The sequence below is a fragment of the Balaenoptera borealis genome (genome assembly GCF_965194805.1).
Source record: "Balaenoptera borealis genome assembly, chromosome: 3".
Lineage (NCBI taxonomy): Eukaryota > Metazoa > Chordata > Mammalia > Artiodactyla > Balaenopteridae > Balaenoptera > Balaenoptera borealis.
In genome coordinates, this window is record NC_138866.1 from 166,014,011 (window position 1) to 166,029,436 (window position 15,426).

Genomic DNA, 15,426 nt, shown 5'->3' on the forward strand with positions numbered 1-15,426 from the left:
TGCTCTCCTCCTGGGTCTTTTTCTGAGGTTCCCTGGACGCATGCGCTTTCGATGGGCGGCCAACCCAGTGAGAGACTACAATTCCCAGAAGGCCATGCGAAAGGGGGGGGAAAATCCCATGGTTGCTGGAAGGGGGAGGGAAGGATAGGAAGGCTCGCGAGAAAACGAGCTTGGGAAGGCTGCGGGAAGTGGGTGGAGGCGGGTGGAGAGCGTGAGGAGGACGAGGAGGAGGTGCCGTCCCACAATACCAGGCGGGAGGGCGGGCAGGCGGTTTGTATCCGGGCTGTGAGGTGCTCGGAACCTCCGCGGACCTTGCAGCCTCTGTCTCTTTAACGCGAGAGGAAGCGATGCAGAGGGGTGGAAAATGGCAGAGCTGCAGATGTTACTAGAGGAGGAGATCCCGTCTGGCAAGAGGGCGCTGATAGAGAGTTATCAGAATCTGACCCGGGTGGCGGACTACTGTGAAAACAACTACATACAGGTGAGGAGCGCGGGCGCGCGGGCGGGCGCTGCCGGCCGGGCCGAGGACCCGCCGCCGGCCGCCCGAGTGACCAGCCCACTGGGCGGGGTGGGGAACTGCCTAACCTCAGCGGCAGCCCCAACCCCAGCCCCAGTCGGGGAGAGAGCGGGTGGCCGGGCTGCAATACAGGAAGTGGCCGTGGTGGTTGAAACCCATAGAAGCGGAGAGAGAAAATGGGCGAGGGAGCCCGGAGCCGCGGCCGCCGCGGTCCGGCGCCCCCCTGCCGTCCGCCTCCCCGCGGGCTCGGCCCCCCGAGCCGCGCTGCCCCCCGGCCGCCCTCCACCCGCCGGCCTTCCGTCCCGGAGCCCCCCGCCGCCTCTCCGCCGGCCGAGGGTCTCGGACCGGGCGAGCGAGCGGAGAGCAGAGGGCCGGGACGAGGCTCGGGGAGGAGCGGCAGGAGCGAGAGGAGAAGCGGGGGGTGCGTCGGGGGAGGGTGGGTGGGGGCGAGAGTATGTCAGTTCAGCCCAGAGGGTGTGTCTTTTATTTATTTATTTATTTTTAAAATTTGTCGTGAGTCACATCACACAGACCTCCCTCGAGGAGAGGAGGAAGCGGGTGGGGAGCGAGGGAGGGCGTAGAAGAGAAGTTAAATCTCCGAATTCCGTTAATTGAAGGTTTGTAAGTCTGCCTGCCTGTCCGCTTTCAAGTCGGGTTTTCTCTCCCCCCCCTCCACGTCTCATCATTTTCACTTCCGCCCCCACCGTAATATATTCTAGAGGGTGTTAGGGCGGTCGTTAGTATAAAGCACAAATTATCCTTAACTGCTTGGAAAAATGGCTTCAGTACTCTCTCTTCCCCAAAAGTTCTTGAACTGCTGGCTTCTTAAGTAACTTAACTTAAAATAGAATGGTGTAATCGCCGGTTGCTTTTTTCCTGAGGTTTCTCTCTTTACAGCCTAAGTACGTGTAGAGAATGAATCCCCGAGCTAGAACCAGAACGTCAAATATGTCATTCTAAATTTATTAGAAAATTCTTGGGACCTTATCTATGGCAGATGGTTGGTTGTTTGCTTTTATTTTAATGATTGAAGGTGAATTATGTTGTGTGGTAGTTTGGTTTGTAGATCTTTAACTGCATAAACTAACAGTTTGCAGTAGAAGCAAATAAAAGTAGCAGAGTCCTTTATATCAATGTAATGTCACCAAAAATTCGCTTGTTAGTGGTAAGGCATGACCAAAACGTGCTTTCAGAGGCTGGGGTTATTGCAGTTCAGAACCAAAGTATTTATAGAAATGCATCCCACGTGATTATCATTTTTAAGAACCAGTGGTTTCTGTGTTGGCAGATGCTTTTCCTCTATTTTTAGAAGGAGATACTGTTTTCAGAATATTTTGAATGTTTCTCAATTTCCATATTAGTAACATTGTATCTTCAGTAGCACTACTAGGAATTCATCTCATAAATTTTTTCAAGTTTTACTTTAGGAATTCCACTGATAAACTTGTTGAATGCCTGCCGCATCTACTGTATTACTTGTTTTTGCAAACTTTATATTTAGCTTTTAAAAAAATATTCTAAAATCTAGTAGAAATGTGGATATAGTTTTCAAGCAGAAAAGTTTTCTGTAGTTTATCGATATTAAAAATAAACACATTTTATTCAACTTCACACGAAGAACCTTAAAATTGAAGTGAATCTCAGTTTGCTGAAGGTTTTAAAGATTTTGAAAGTCAGAGGGAGAGCACAGGAAGTTAAATTGCCCTCTTTCTAGAAAAGTCATTTCTTTGTAGAAGTCAGCAGATAGGCACTTCATAAAGGGGTGGCTTCTTTTCGTTTTGCATGTTGGGAAATTTGACAAATATATGGTGTGGTAACTGCTACGTGTTGGCCAATGCAAACGTGTTTTAACCTGTCTGTTGGCTATTTCTTTTTCAGGTAGTTGTGTGCTGTAAGTTTTTTTTTTCCCCTGACCCTTTTCTTTTCCCCTCTTGCCACCGTAATTTTGAAGCACTTTAAAATTTCATTATATCCTTAATTAAATAAATCATGTTATTTCTCATGTAGTCTTTTAAGCATGTTAATACCATGATGCCAAGATCCACTGTCACTGGCCCGAAGTTTTTTTGGTGGTCCTAAACTTGACACCAGTGAGATATTTAGAAATACTGGGGGGGGTGGGGGAAGAATGAAATTCACACACAGCACTGTAATAGCTTTTAAACTTTGGGCTGCATGAAGCTGGCCACTAGCTCCCTTCCCAAGAGGCTCAGACAGGGTCAGGCTCTGACAGGCTCAGAAGATGATGAGCACTTGGTGGAAGTTGATGTGGTGGTAGCTGATTTTGTGATGTGCTGTGGTGCTGTGAAGAGGGAACAAATAGTACTAGAAATATCCATTTAGATGTCTTTTGAGATCTCTCTGTATCCCTTCTGTGACTGATTGGATAAGGGCTAACATCCTATGTAAACATACCTTCTCTTGGGGAAGGTATATGGTCACTTGTGTTTTGAGAATTTTTTTATACCCAAGGTGAGTTAAATTATTGCCTGAGTGATTTTTATCCTGAGAATTTACTTTTCATTTTGTTGTTTTCCTACAGTTTGGAAGTACAGTTCAGGTAAGGTGTTTAGCTGGCAAGTTCTTTTGGCTGTAGTGCAACTGAGTCCTTGAGCACTTTATTAGCTCTTTTGGTCTTGTTGACTTTAATTATTAAATTGTATTATTAATAGCAAAACTTCTCAGAAGAGTCCACTATCTTAAAAAGGACAGGGCTTTTGAAATTCTTACGGGAAAATAATATTCAAAATAGAGTGTGTACTTTATATAAACATTTATGTAGACATAAAGAAAAATCTTTGCCTTTTCCCACCTTTAGTTTGAATTTTCTGGTGGATTGTGTCAAGGACAGTCACTCTTCAACTTGAAGAGTTGTTTGTTCATCTGGTCAGTTCTCTTTGCTCTTACTTTAGGGTCCATACTGCCTTTGTCATGGGGATTATTTTGAGGAATAGGAAGGAGATCTAAGTGAAAAGGAGTAGAAACTGCTTACGAAAGGTTTCTCAGCATAGGTTGGGTAAGGACAGAAAAGTCTTCCTTACAGCTTAACTTTTTAATTTAATTTTTTCCCCGGAATTCCGCCAACAGGGGCTTATTTGGGTTAACAAGTATATCCTAAAGTCTGGGAAGATGAAGGGGATGTCATCAGTGAGCTACTTAATTTAGCTTGATTTCTTCCACCCATGACATCAGTTTGTATTCATTTGCTCATTATACCCATGTGGTCTTGGAAGGCAGATAATTTTTTGAGGGGGAGCGCTTTAGAGTAGGTAAAAGCTGACATTTTTGGTACTGTACAGTTTATTCCAGTTTATAAACTAATGTCACTTAATTATTACAATAATTGTGATCTATTTTTCCTTTCTTTTTTTTTTAAACAAATGAGCAATCTGAGGTTCAGAGACATTGAATACCTAGCCTAAAGTCCCATATCTTGTATGAGATGGTGCCTAGAATCAAACCCAGATTTTCTGATTCTGTATCCTAAGTGGATAAAAAGAATGTATGAAGAGGGTAATAGAAAAGGGAAGAGTAACTTGTTTCTACTTATTGAGTACCTACTCTTTCACAGTCTGTGCTGGTTGATTTGTATTACCTTTAATCCTTACAAAAACTCTGTGATAGGCAGTATTCTCTTCCAGATGAGGAAATTGGCACTCGGAAAAGTTAAATGAATTTTTGTTTGATCATACAGTTAGGGATTGGCAGTCAGGATTTCTCCCTAACTCTTGACAGGCTCCAAAGGCTATGCTCTTTCCATATCACACTGTCTCCAGATGCGAATGAGTCTAGAACTCAGACTAGTTCAGAAATGTCATGGAATAGACTCTTGTGGGTCATGTCTGGGAACCTAACAACTATTTTACTATTGTTTCCTCTGAGTTCCAAGTTGTAATATAAGAACAGGTATGTTTGTAATTTGGGGACTTGCCCGATCACAAAAGATGGTAGGTTTGGCACTTGAAGTATTGAATTACAGGAATCATAGGCTAGTTTTTCACTGAGCTCAGTGGATCCTCTTCTTCTCTTGTGCATCTTTGCCTTTTTTTTTTTTCTGTTCTGAATCAACTTTGCAATTGTGATAAGGAAATTTGTAGAAGAATTAGTAGAAGTTAGCAAAACAAAAAACGTCTTGAAATATTTTGGGTAGTTCTGATTTCCAGACAAACTATGTTCAGGTAAAGATGTCAAAGTGCTTGCGGAGATTAGGACAGATTGGAAGTGGTAGAAATCTTACTTGCACTTGGAAGTTTGAGTAAAACAGTGGCTAGCAAAATTAGAGATATAGGTTGGAAATCTAAATGAATTAAACAGGGTTTTAGTAATGTACAACATGGTAACTCTAGTTAATAATACTGTATTGTATAATTGCTACTAGAGTAGATCTAAAAAGTTCTCACCACAAGAAAGAAAAAGAAAAAAATTTTTTAAATTTGTGTGGTGATGAATGTTAACTGGACTTATTGTGGTGACCATTTTGCTGTATATACAAATAGTGAATCATTATATTGTACACCTGAAACTAATATGGTGTTATATGTCAATCATATCTCAATAAACAAAATGGAATTTTAGATAATTTTATGGAAAATCCTCAGTTAATTGTTAGATTGACCAATATCATGTCATAACATTAATTAAACATTAATGCTGCTGTCAAGCAGGCAGAATCTGACCTTGCATATTAGGTCTTAATGAAAGTCCATTCATCTCTCTTTGTTTCCTTTTGTAACTATAATATAATAAGAACTTTACCTGTGGTACTGTGATCTAGTTCTGGTGTGTTTAGATCCTCAGTTTTAGTATGTTTGTATCTTTAGAAGAGGGCTTTTTAAAGAAAATTGTTGAAATAATCCCTTAGGATAAGAACACTTTTCTAATTCCTCTTACGTGCTTCTGCTTTCTCCAGTTGGTTCTGATAGCTGAAGAATGCTAATACTCCTTGAGGTGGAAAAGAGGTATTTGGGCAATTTGGATTCTGATCTATGACCATTAATTTATTTATTGGCCGTGCTGCGAGGCATGTGGGAATCTTAGTTCCCTGACCAGGGATCCCCCCTGCAGTGGAAGCTCGGAGTCTTAACCACTGGACAGCCAGGGAAGTCCCTCTGTGGCCATTTAGAATAACTGTATCTTCGGTTAAATTATGTCCTAGGAATTAGAAATTTGTGAGTTAATAGGCAAGAATGTATTAGCCAGAGAAGAAGAGTGCTAATATTGGGACAAGAGTTTGAGTCAGACATTAGAGGAGATTGTGTAGATGTAATTCCATGAAAATAGTGTTGGTAAGAAAAGTAAGGTAAAAGTGATAGTTGAAAGCTAATTTTGGAGCATTTAAAAAGTTTGAATTTGGGGGGAGCTATATATTTTTTCTAATGTCTTTTTGTGTTGATTGTAATTTTTACTGAAGTTATGGTTTGACTTTTGAAGAATAATAGTCAAACCCTGGGGCTACAAACTTTTTAGACCTTAATATTTATTTAATAAGACACCATCCTAAAAAATAAGGGATTTTTTTAAAAAGTATGGTATTGAGAAAATGGCAATTATTTGATTTTGGAAAATGGCAATTACTGGATTTTGTTTTTAAAGGAAATAGCTAACCTGATGATTTTAACTGTAAACATTAATTCCATAGAAAGGAGACTTGAAGTTTTTTAGTATTACCACTCTGTGTCAACCCAAATAGGTACACTTAACTAATTTACTAATTTTCTTCATTTACAAAATGAAATTTTCTGAGAAATAATTGGTAGTGAACTAGTATTTGTGAAAAAAATCTGGAAGCAAAACAAAACATCCTAAGGAAGATAATGTTTATTTGTTATCAAATGATTCTAATTTTGATATGCATCTGTGCTTAGCAAGTTCAGCAAACGTTTGTGGAATTGTGATTTATATCAACTAAAGAATATTTGTAGTACCATCTCAGGTATAGCTTAAAGTATAAGGAAACCATTTAAAGTCTTATTTTACTAATTTTTAACACAGTAATTAAAAACTCATATACTCAGATGTGGAGAGAATGGCATAATGAACCCCGACGTGTTCAACATCCAGCTTTAACAATTACCAACTCATGGCCAGTCTCCTTTCATCTGTAATCCTCGCCTGTCTGTCTGTCATTATTGTAAAGTCCATCTTTGATGTATCATTTCATCCATAAATATTTTAGTACGTATCTCTAAAAGATAAAAGGCTTATTTAAATCCATTGCACAATTTCTATATGTGGGGGAAAAGATAATGAATGTTATTATGATTTATTTATGACAATAAGGAGTAGAGAGCTTTAAAATAGTTAATGTATTTTAAGTTTACAATTTTGTTAGTAATTCCTGCCGTAGGTTGATTAGAATATAGCTATATTATATGCTTCATAATGGAATTTTAAAAATTGAGCTGTAAGTCATATAATATAAAACCAACCATTTTAAAGCGTACAGTTCAGTGGTATTTAGTTCATTCACAGTGTTCTGCAACCACCGCCTCGATGTATTCTAAAACGTTTTCATCACTCCTCGGGAAAGCCCATACCTGTTAAGTAGTTTGTCCCCATCCCAACCCCCCGGCACCTGGCATCCATCAATTTGCCTTGTTTCTATGAATTTACCTATTCTATATATTTCATATGAATGGAATTATACAATACGTGGCCTTTTGTGTCTCTTTCACTTATATAAAGCGTAATGTTTTCCAAGATTCATTCACTTGGTAGCATGTATTAGTACTATATTCCTCTTTATGGCTTAGTAATATTCTAGTGTATGTATATTATACCACATTTTGTTTATTCATTCATCCGTTGATGGACATTTGGGTTGTTTCTACCTTTTGGCTATTGTGAATAGTACTGCTATGAACATTCATGTACAGCATTTGAGTGCCTGTTTTCAGTTCTTTTCCATATATGTACCTAGGAGTCCTTCATAGTGGTATTTTGTTGTGAAATACATAATTACCTAATTTTGCACGTAGATAATTTTGAATTTCTACCATTGTACTGCAGTGTTAAGAAGGAATTCCAGGCATGAACATACACTCAGAACGTCAGTGTGAATTAAGGCTTGGAGCCTAATTTTCCACTTTATATGTAAAGTTAATTTTCCCCCTGATTACCAAAGTAATATCAAATATGGTAATTGCACGAATTTTAAACTTTTTAGAAATATATATAGCTTAGACAGGACAAATCCCTTGTAATATCACGCACATATACAGCTTTTAACGAATATATCTAAACTTTATATTGTACAATTGGTAAACTCATATTGCTGATAATAAGGCAGAAAGTATTTCAGTCATAGTATATTTTAAAATTAAAAAATTCTAACACTTCTGTGAGATTATCTAATTATTAAGTCAGATGTGAATTATATTCTTATTCAGAGCTTAAATGAAGCATAGTACATAAGATGTGCAGTTGGAGATTCTCAACTGCTTTTGATTGGAGCAAAATTTTATTATTTATCTCCTTGAAACTTAAAGGAAACAAAAATACTAACGTTAATGAAAAAGTGTATTATTGGAAAACTTTAATTTACCTTTAGTTTGTTTCCTGACTTTATGTTTAATTACTGTTAGTAATTTCTACATGCTGTGATAAAATTGGGTTTGGTAAATTTTATTTTCCATTTTCTTGAAAGGCAAGTGTGGTACTTTGTGAGCACCCTTTTTATTTGGGCCATGGGGAATTAATGCCCTCTACTTAAACACCAGAAAGGTACGTAATGCAGCATATGGAAAAAGATACTTCTTAGTTCAAATATTGGCAACCTAAGACTTGTAGTAACAAACACTTTAAGAAGGCAGTGTAGTGGAAAGGGTTGATTAGTGCCATTTAAAAATCATCGTCACCACTCAAAAGTGAGCCCTCAGTATAACCCAGCAATCCCACTATCTTTTTCCACGTCATTTAATTTAATTGAATTAATTTATTTATTTTTTGGCTGCATTGGGTTTTCTTTGCTGTGCACTGGCTTTTCTCTAGTTGTGGAGAGCGGTGGCTACTCTTCTTTGGGGTGCGCAGGCTTCTCATTGTGGTGGCTTCTCTTGTGGAGCATGGGCTCTAGGTGCACAGGCTTCAGTAGTTGTGGTACGCGGGCTCAGTAGTTGTGACTTGTGGGCTCTAGAGCGCAGGCTCAGTAGTTGTGGCGCACGGGCTTAGTTGCTCCGCGGCATGTGGGATCTTCCCGGACCAGGGCTCGAACCCCTGTCCCCTGCATTGGCAGGCAGATTCTTAACCACTGCGCCACCAGGGAAGTCCCTTGATTTACTTTTTGAAAGAATCATTCAGGCTACTGAGTGGAAAACATATTGAAGGCAAGGCAAGAGCAGAATTACCAGGAGGGAGGGGATTGTACTAGTCTAAGCAGGAAATGAGAATTGCCTGTACTTTAAGTGGTGGGGTGAGGAATTGAGGGGAGAGGTTGGATATTTTTAAGGCAGAGCTGAACAAGACTTACTGGTGGATTGGGTGTGGGATGTGAGGGAAAGAGGAATCTTAAGGATGACTCCTAGTTTAAATTGTTTTCCTAACTATGTCAGTGGATGGTAGCACATGGACGGGAGGATACCAAGAGTACTGCTGTGGATGTGTGTTAAGTCTGCATTATATTAGACAATGTAATAGATAGGCCAGATGGTCTTTCTGGAATTTAGGGAGGAGTCAGAGTTAGAGATCCACGTTTAGGAGTCATCACAGAATACATTAGCACTGTCTCATAGAAATATAATGTGAGCCACATATCTAATTTAAAATTTTTCTAATAACCACATTTAAAAAGTATGAAGAAATAGGTTGAAATTAATTTTAATAACATTTTATTTAAACCAGTGCATCCAAAATATAATTATTTCAATAAGTAATCAACATAAAAAGTTTGTTAGGGACTTCCCTGGTGGCACAGTGGTTAAGAATCTGCCTGCCAATGCAGGGGACACGGGTTCGAGTCCTGGTCCGGGAAGATCCCACATGCCACGGAGCAACTAAGCCCGTGCACCACAACTACTGAGCCTGCGCTCTAGAGCCCGTGAGCCACAACTGTTGAGCCCGCGTGCCACAACTACTGAAGCCCACGCACCTAGAGCCCGTGCTCTGCAACAAGAGAAACCACTGCAATGAGAAGCCTGAGCACCGCATTGAAGAGTAGCCCTCGCTTGCCGCAACTAGAGAAAGCCCACACACAGCAACGAAGACCCAACACAGCCAAAATTAAAAATAAATAAATTTATATTAAAAAATAGTTTGTTAATGAGATATTTTACATTCTTTTTAAAGTACTAAATCTTTGGAATCTGATGTGTGTTTTATACTCGCAGCACATCTTACTTGCGACATAGACAGTGAAAAACTGGGACGATTAATGCGTGGGAAGTCCCGTGAAATGTAAGGATAGTTGGAATCGAGGTACTAGAGTAAACTGCAGAGAGAGAAGTTGGGTGTTTAGAATGTGGGATTTTTAAAATCTAGATTTTTGGAAATGGTGTAATTACTGTTGATGACCATGGGAGATTTTGACAGTGATGAAGAAAAAATTGTTTTAGTTCAGGAAGTCAAATGACTGAGAGGCAAGAGTTTTGGGTGGATTATCTGAGTGAATGTTGACATCACTAAGAATATGATAGGAATAGTGAAGAATTAGTGAGTCCTTAGCGAAGGAGGGGAGTGATGAGGGTGTTGGTGGATGACAGCAATAGGGTTTCTTTCTTAAACACCTCTTCCCTGTCCCACCAGGTCAATTTATACCCTATTAAATGCTCGCATAGAATCCTATATGTTTCCTCTGTGGTGCTCATTACATATGTTTGACACTTGATGCTGATCTACAAGAAAGCAGGTTTACCACGTTTGTCTTGTTTATTCCCATATCTACAGTGCCTGGCACATAAGCTCTCAAAAGTTTACATGAACTGTTCACGGAGTCTGGAAGCTTAGTTCTGGTCCTCATTCTATCACGAATTAGTTGTATTTTAACCAGCCTTTAACTCTTTTATTGTATCTTCTAAAAAAGGGCGAGTTTGATCTAGATTATGTCTAAAGTTACAATTCTGATGGTTTTTAGTAGAGTTTGTCTCTAACTTTTAGCCCTATAATTCTGATGTTTTTCATTAGTTTGTTTCTGAGTTAGTTCTTCAGTTTTCTCTAAAAAAATTTGCCGATTTACTTACACTTATTCCTTCTATTTTGTTGTTAGCAAATGTTATGTTTAAATGTTTACTTTGGCATAATTAAGGTGTCAAGATACTGAATAAATAGGTTGTTCAGGAAGTGGTTTAATTCAGATTGTTATGAACTGTGATTCCTCTTAAACATTCTTAAAATCTTTTTATTAAAATCACTTTTTCAGTCTTGCTGAAGAGAGAAAATATAAGTGAGATTGTGTTAAATTAGAACATCTTTGTCTTTATTCCTTCACAGTATAGATCAACAGTACTGAAACTTACGGTCTCAGGACTCCTTCATACGCTCAAAAAATGTCAAGGATCCCAGAGAACCTTCCTTTAGGTGGTTATAACTATCAATATTTACTGTATCAAAAATTAAAATGGAGAAGTTTAAAACATTTATTAATTCATTTAAAATAACATGTAATGGGTTTTAACATAAATAATGTAAATAATAATTTTTTGAAAAATATCCATAGGTTTCCAAAACAAAAAAAGTTTAATGAGAAGAGTGGCATTGTTTTATATTACTGCATATCTCTTTAGTGACTGGCTAGAAGACAGTTAAATTCTCATATCTACTTCTGCATTCAACCTGTTGTGATATTTTATTTTGGTTGAACTATGTGAGAAAATCTGGCTTCATACAGTTATGTAGTTGGAAAGGAAGGAGTATTTTAATAGCCTGTGCATAGCATTATGGATAATTTTCTTTGATATTGTATCAAAACTCGGCAGATAGTAGTTCTTAAAGGTTGGTTGCTGTGTGGACTCTGAAACCATATCAATGAACATTTTATACTCCAGTACGTTAAAAATCATTGCATGGGTCATTTGGATGGAAAGTATTTGTTCACTTAGTTACGATGAGGATCCTTCTGAATGTTGACACATTTCATTATATGATATGAAAAAAAAATCACATTCATTAATATCACTACAGATCTTATGAGTCTTTAAGTATTGGAAAGCTTCCAAGCTCACGTTGGTGGATGAAAGGTTTCCAAAATTCTGTTTTTTACTTGAAAGCTCGAATTTTACTGTTGGCAACAAACATTGCCAGTTATTTTCCTTGAAATGATAGGCTCACTTCGTTCATTTTTAGGAAAATGTCTGCCAAATATCCAATCTGATTAACCATAGTTTGTCAGTTGTTTTTTGAAGTTCCATGGAAAAATGGCTTATTCAGCTTGCAAATAAATTGCACAAGTGCTTTTTCCTATTGTACTTAGAATGCAGCAGAATTATTTTATATATACTTTTTATTTTGTTACACAGAATGTTAAAAGGCATCTTGCCAGAAGAGAAGGCAAATAGCATTAGTATTATTATGAAAATAGTTTTGACCTTGTGAACCTCCAGAAAGGGTGTGAGAGATCCTCAGTAGTCCGCAGACCACACTTGGAGAAACTTTGATATAGATGATTGGTTTAGTAGACTTAATGTCTTCCATTTATGGTAATAGTGGGACTGTGAATTTTAAATATCTTTGTATAGCACTATCTGTAGTGCACATCTCTGACTAAAAGCTTGTGTAAATACCTCATAAAAAATTTAAAGTTCCCTGTGTAGGAATTCTCTTAGTACAGCATATACTATGTTAATCATTTTGGATAGTTTCTTATATTCTGGGTCTTATTATTGCTCTGTATATTTCACCTTTCAGCACTAATTTTGAAATAGTTTTAGTTTCATATATCTGTTTTCTCCAAATTTTACCCATGCAAAAGTTTGGTAATTTGTTTGAATAAATTTATTTGATTAATAGGAAGTTGGTTTTTTAAAAAAAAATTATTTTATTTATTTATTTTATTTTTGGCTGCGTTGAGTCTTCGTTGCTATGTGTGGGCTTTCTCTAGTTGGCGGCGAGCTGGGGCTACTCTTCATTGCGGTGCGCGGGCTTCTCATTGCGGTGGCTTCTCCTGTTGCGGAGCACGGGCTCTAGGCGCGCAGGCTTCAGTAGTTGTGGTGCACGGGCTTTGTTGCTCCGTGGCATGTGGGATCTTCCTGGACCAGGGCTCGAACCCATGTGCCCCTCATTGGCAAGCAGATTCTCAACCACTGCGCCAGCAGGGAAGCCCAGGAAGTTGTTTAAATTATACGATTTTTATGAAGCAGTATGAAACACTAATTTTAAAATGTTTATCGTAATCATTTAATTTATTTCTAATTTGAGTATGTTCCAAATTAGATTTGAAGATATCTGTTGTTGATATTACCTGTGGTACATATCTTCCTTTTCTGTACTAAAGTATTTACGTCTTAAAAAAAATAAAAATGACCCAACTAAAGTAGTAGAAAAAGACAAAAAAATGGAGAATATGTTTTTTTGTTTCAGCTGTTTCTCTGACATTTTCCCTCTTCTGTTATTTATTTTTATGCTTTTCATGAAAAAAGCTTTGGATTAATCCATTTCTTTTAAACCATTTCCCTGTTAAAAAGGTTGAGAAATCTTTTTTTCTTTTTCATCTCCACATTTCATTAAAATTAATAATCAATCGTATTTAGACTTTATTATGAATAGTGGGGCGACAAACTGGTGATACTCCCATTCTTTCAGAATAATCAGAGAATGCCATAAAGATCCTAAAGAAAACTGGCAAATTTTTATGGGTTCCCAAGTTGGAACCATAGGGGTGCCCAGTTAAGTGAGCTATGTGTAATTACATGTAGCATACCTCACTGTGTGACAGAATATATTAGTTTGTCACTTACTCAGTTATTTAGCACTTCTTGACTATCATGTGCCTAAGTATATTTTGCGAATCAGATATAATGGTTGCCCTTAAGATATAATCTCTGCTTCCCTCGCTAATCAAATAAACCACATCCTGTAATAAATTTTATCTAGGGAAGCACATGTCGACGTGAGAGTGTATGTCAGGTGCTCCCACCCAGCCTGGCATATCAAAGAAGTAATGTTGGGATTGAGATCTGAAGGGTGAATATAATTAACCAAATTTAATATAGTTAACCAAGTAATTTTGAGGGAAGGAACAACAATATCCTTACCAGAGGGAACAGGAACATTATGTGTACAGGCCCAAAGGTGAGGGAAAGCAGAATTATTATTATTATTTTTTTACATCTTTATTGGATTATAATTACTTTACAATCTTGTGTTAGTTTCCACTGTACAGCAAAGTGAATCAGCTATATGTATACATATATCTCCTCCCTCTTGAGCCTCCCTCCCACCCTCCGCATCCCACCCCTCTAGGGCATCACAAAGCACTGAGCTGATCTCCCTGTGCTATACAGCAGCTTCCCACTAGCTATTTATTTTACACATGGTAGTGTATATATGTCAGTGCTACTCTCTCAGTTCGTCCCAGCCTTCCCTTCCTCCCTGTGTCCATACGTCCGTTCTGTACGAGCAGAATGATTTTGAACAAGTTATAAACCTGTGTGCTCTAGAGTATAGTGAGCGAAGAGGGGAAAGTGATCTGTGGGGACTTAGGTAGGGACCAGATCAAATAAGTTTTTTATAGGCTATGTTAAGGATGTTGGTCTTTTTTCTGAGGCTGATGAGAAGACGTTGAAAATTTTAAGCAATGGGATGACATCATCATTTTTACTTTTTAAAGATTACTTGTGGAGAACAGATTGGAAGGAGGCTGGAGTATGTATGGATTGGAAGGAGCTCAAGAGGAGATGGGGGGAGGCTGGTCTTGAGGTGATGGTAGCAAGTGATCGTGAATTATCTAAACTCTCTACTGCCTGGAATCATTGTGATGGGCTGTGACTACTTACTTTTCTTTTCTAGAAAGAAGAGTGTTTGAGGCTGTAAAGATGTGTTAAAAGTAATTCAACAAACAGTTGCTTGATATTAATTGCCTACTCTATGAAAGACTCTAGGTGTCGTGATGTCTATGTTATATGTAGTATAGTTATGTAAAAATCGTTGAATGATAGAAGATTATAAAGTCTTAAATTTAAGGAAGAGAAAATTGATCTGTAGTACTTACATTTAAATGAGGGAACGTTCTGTATAGAAGAAAATAATTGTAACTTTTGAAAGGTTTTTAATTTTATTTTTGGCAGTTAGAATTTTTTTTTTTAATTCTACACTCAACAAATTTCAATCATACAATACAATGTTATCAACTATAGTCACCACGTTTTTTTTTGTTTTTGTTTTTAAATTTATTATTTATTTTTGGCTGTGTTGGGTCTTCGTTTCTGTGCAAGGGCTTTCTCTAGTTGCGGCAGGCGGGGGCCACTCTTCATTGCGATGCACGGGCCTCTCACTATCTCGGCCTCTCTTGTTGCGGAGCACAGGCTCCAGGTGCGCAGGCTCAGTAGCTGTGGCTCACGGGCCTAGTTGCTCCGCGGCATGTGGGATCTTCCCAGACCAGGGCTCGAACCCGTGTCCCCTGCATTGGCAGGCAGATTCTCAACTACTGCGCCACCAGGGAAGCCCGCAGTTAGAATTTTGCTTATAGAAAGAAAAAATGTCAAGCAGCATTTTTTTTCTAAAAAAGCATCTAGGTAATTAATAGATTCCCATAAAAGATTCAAATAATTCAGTTGTATTAAAAGCAAAACCTAGAATTTCCCTTCCTTCTTCTCCCCGTATGCCTGTTCATCCCCTCCCCCAAACCACCGTCAAGTTGTTTTGTATCCTTCCACTTTTTGCACAGAGGATGAGGAAGATTCATCTGGCATTGGTGCAGGATGGATTTGTAAAGGGGCAGACTGGATGCAGAGTGACAAGTTAGAGGACTGTTCTATCTGTTCTTG

At 38.3% G+C, this 15,426-nt stretch overlaps 1 protein-coding gene across 20 annotated transcripts in view; it reads left to right on the forward strand.

Annotated features, from left to right (window-relative positions):
* The first annotated feature begins 205 nt into the window (after window positions 1-205).
* Window positions 206-15,426, forward strand: part of ABI1 (abl interactor 1) — a 97,219-nt gene continuing 81,998 nt past the window's right edge. For 14 of the 20 annotated variants that reach the window (XM_082385538.1, XM_082385540.1, XM_082385528.1 and 11 more), the window contains exon 1: window positions 206-481. In XM_082385538.1, coding sequence (XP_082241664.1) covers window positions 365-481 — 117 coding nt within the window. In that variant the 5' untranslated portion in view covers window positions 206-364. The remainder of the gene's footprint in view (window positions 482-15,426) is intronic. The other 6 variants (XM_082385547.1, XM_082385531.1, XM_082385537.1 and 3 more) reach the window with 4 other exon arrangements.